At 46.9% G+C, this 3,081-nt stretch overlaps 1 protein-coding gene across 2 annotated transcripts in view; it reads left to right on the forward strand.

The window, feature by feature from the left end:
• The first annotated feature begins 594 nt into the window (after window positions 1-594).
• The window catches only part of LOC135112841 (uncharacterized), a 10,197-nt gene continuing 7,710 nt past the window's right edge, over window positions 595-3,081 (forward strand). The window contains exon 1 of one of the 2 annotated variants that reach the window (XM_064027711.1): window positions 595-1,511. In XM_064027711.1, coding sequence (XP_063883781.1) covers window positions 886-1,511 — 626 coding nt within the window. In that variant the 5' untranslated portion in view covers window positions 595-885. The remainder of the gene's footprint in view (window positions 1,512-3,081) is intronic. The other variant, XM_064027712.1, reaches the window with a different exon arrangement.

Raw genomic sequence — 3,081 nt, forward strand, 5'->3', positions numbered from 1 at the left:
CAGGTTATTGTTAAACGAGAGTCTAGCATAGAAGTTGTGATCAAAACATGAAGCCTTATAAAAGTTTTGGTGTGTATAAAACTGTGAATTATGAAATGTTTTGTTCTCTCACAAAGACTATTTTCAGAGGTTACGCAAATTCACATACATGTTTTCTTCCATATAGCATGTAAAATTCTAAGCCACAACCCACTAATGAAATAGACGATCACTAGCGTTACTTCCGCTTTGTGTTGGCGATGTGGTGCTGTATCTATTATGTAAACGACTGAGTGTTTTACATCTACGAGTAATTATTTGTGAACAGAGTCTGACCGAAATCTAATACTGAGTCGACGTGAGGGTCTTTCTTCATATCCTACGGCCGTGACAACGGGCGTGTGTTTATCAAGTGAACAGACGGGGCGTATCTGGCTGGGAGGCTCCGTGCTGTCATCACTTGTGGCTCGTCCTGTGGTCCTGGCAGCGACTGAGACACAGTTATCGGGGTGGAGGCAGCTGCGAGAAAGTTTAGACAACCCTCCCTTGATAAGCTTATCGGCTGTTAAAGCGAATGTTATCATCTGTTATCAAGGAGCCGGTGAAGAGGTCGTCATTTGCTGTGCAGGGGTGACACGTAGCCCCTCTTGAGGTTCCTCAGTGCACAGTGGTCAGTGTTCGACTGCCCTAAGGATTAAAAGTTACACCCTGACAGCGATAGCAAGGCCGGGGTGTCATTGCCGGCATCAGTGAGATGCCTTCTTCTTCACAATCCTCGATGGAGCATGAAGAGGCGAAGTTAGCATGCTGCTAACCCTAACCATCATTGCACCCGTACCTGTAGTTCAGCTCCCCGAACCTGTCGATGCCCAGAGGTTTTGAGTGCAGGAAGTCTGCACAGCAGCGATGGCACGGAAAGGTAATGTGAATGGCGGCTTTGAGGGCGACCCCGAAACTGGGACAGCTCGCCCCGCCGCCGTGAACAGGGTGAACAGGCGGCAGGCTGCTGCCTCTTACGGCGGCAGAACCAGTGGTGGTTTCCTGGGGACGGAGGTGACAGGCGAGTCTATTCCAGTCACCCTGTTCGTGGCGGGGAGCGTCGCCGCGAAAAACCCCCACGCAGGGAAAGAAGTAGCGACCCAGACTGACAGTTCCCCTGCCACCGTCACCTCCTGGAGGATTTTAAGAACACAACCCGGTGATGACACAGACGCCGCCTCCCGTGGGTCTGTCTCTTCAGACTACGTGGTGATGGAGACGCGCGCCTTGGGGTACCATGTCTCTGCGCAGACACAGGATGCACACCTGTTCCGGTACAGCGAGGAGCAGGTGCTGGAGATGGTGATAGCCTGGCAGATGATCACGCTCTTCATCCCCACCACCTGGTACCTGCTGCTGTACGTCGCCGACCAGGTGTCCAGCGTGGTGGTGGCCGCGAACCTGTGCCTGGCAGGGGAGGAGTGGTGGTGCGGTCTCAGCATCACTTTCCTGGTGCTGCCCAGCCTCGTCATCAATGCCTACGCGTATGAACAGTGAGTAACTCTCCCTGCACCTACTGCTGCTCTTAGTGCTCGCCTTGCTCTGATGAAGGATTTGTAATGATTAGATAAGAATGATATCGATTAGGTATTACATCACTTTTTTTGTATTTTTCTCCTTCCTGGGATCGAGAGTCCATGTTTGAAAACGCTTATCTTTCAAGGCAGCAAATATGATTGCCTGGGTTCTCACAGACTTCTCGAAAAACTATCATCATAATCATAAAAAAACACCCTTGATAGCCCCAATAACTTCCAGTAAAATAATCGAGGTAAGGCGAAGAAGCCTTTGAGAATGTGATCCCAGAAGAAAACTCTGCCTTTAATTAACCAAAATCGCACATCCTTTCATTACTCGCTCACTGGCTCGCTAAATGTCTAAACGAGAAGACGCCAAGGTGGAAGTCCTATTTCTCTTGTTTGCGGTTATTCTACTAAATATGTCACAATGCTATTGAGCGTATACGTATACTGCGCTTTGCGGTCATCGTCACATGTTGCGTAACCTTTAGGATTAACTTCCGTGTTTAGCGTTTTCTCTCAATCATAAGACAACCTGATTACATATCTTTTTTCAGGTTTCGTGACAAGACTACCAGCATACCAGTGGACTTTGGATTTAGAAGAAACATTAAACAGTGTTGAAACATTGACAAGTTGGGAGGTGGAAGTGAAAAGAGAAGACACAGGAGTTAGAAGAGAGATTATATGTGACTAGTTTCGCTAATGACCTCTTCAGAGGAACAATTCTCCTGAAGAAGCCACGAGCGAAGCTAGCTGGATATAAACTCGCCTCACAACACCTGTGCCTCTCTTTTCACTTCCACTTCCTACGAAATACTGTAAAAAGGAGTGTGGCAACTTATTCTACTCTTGACCGTAACTCTACCTCCTTCGCTCTATCCGCGCATGTTTCGCTCCCATCTCTTGCCATTCGTCGGGTTCTGAACACTGAGCTCTAAGGTGTAAACAACGTAGTGGTTCTGAAGCAAAAAATGCGTACATTTCTAATGCGCCAAAGCTGACCTGTATGAAATTTAGATTACTAATCCATAATGATAATGTAGTACAATATTAAAGATAGCCTTAAAAGAGAGAGAGAGAGAGAGAGAGAGAGAGAGAGAGAGAGAGAGAGTTACATAGAAAAACAGGCCACAGCAGACCTTGCGGTCCTGACGAGGTGACCTTACCTAAGACTACTTAGGTGATGGTAGAAGAAAAGGACAGGAAAGCAGAAGGCTCTCTCCCCACCCTCCACTCCCTCTGGCATGAGCCATACTGGAAAACAGGTCGGAAAGAAATACCTTACGAGATTAGAGAAGGAAAAACCCGCAGGAAATTTTATAGGAAGGAAATAAATGGATGAAATGAGATGCATCCATTTCCTGAAGGGAAGGAATTTAATCACTAACAAACAAACGCTGTTAGCCGCGGATTGCAGGCAAAATATTTGTCAAGACGACGTTTAAAAGTCTCTACGGTGTTGCAGTCCATCACGTCTCGAGGAAGCCCACTCCATAGATTTACTACTCGGCGGAAATTTTTTATTTATTTATTTATTTTA

Source organism: Scylla paramamosain, chromosome 24, assembly GCF_035594125.1.
Source record: "Scylla paramamosain isolate STU-SP2022 chromosome 24, ASM3559412v1, whole genome shotgun sequence".
NCBI lineage: Eukaryota > Metazoa > Arthropoda > Malacostraca > Decapoda > Portunidae > Scylla > Scylla paramamosain.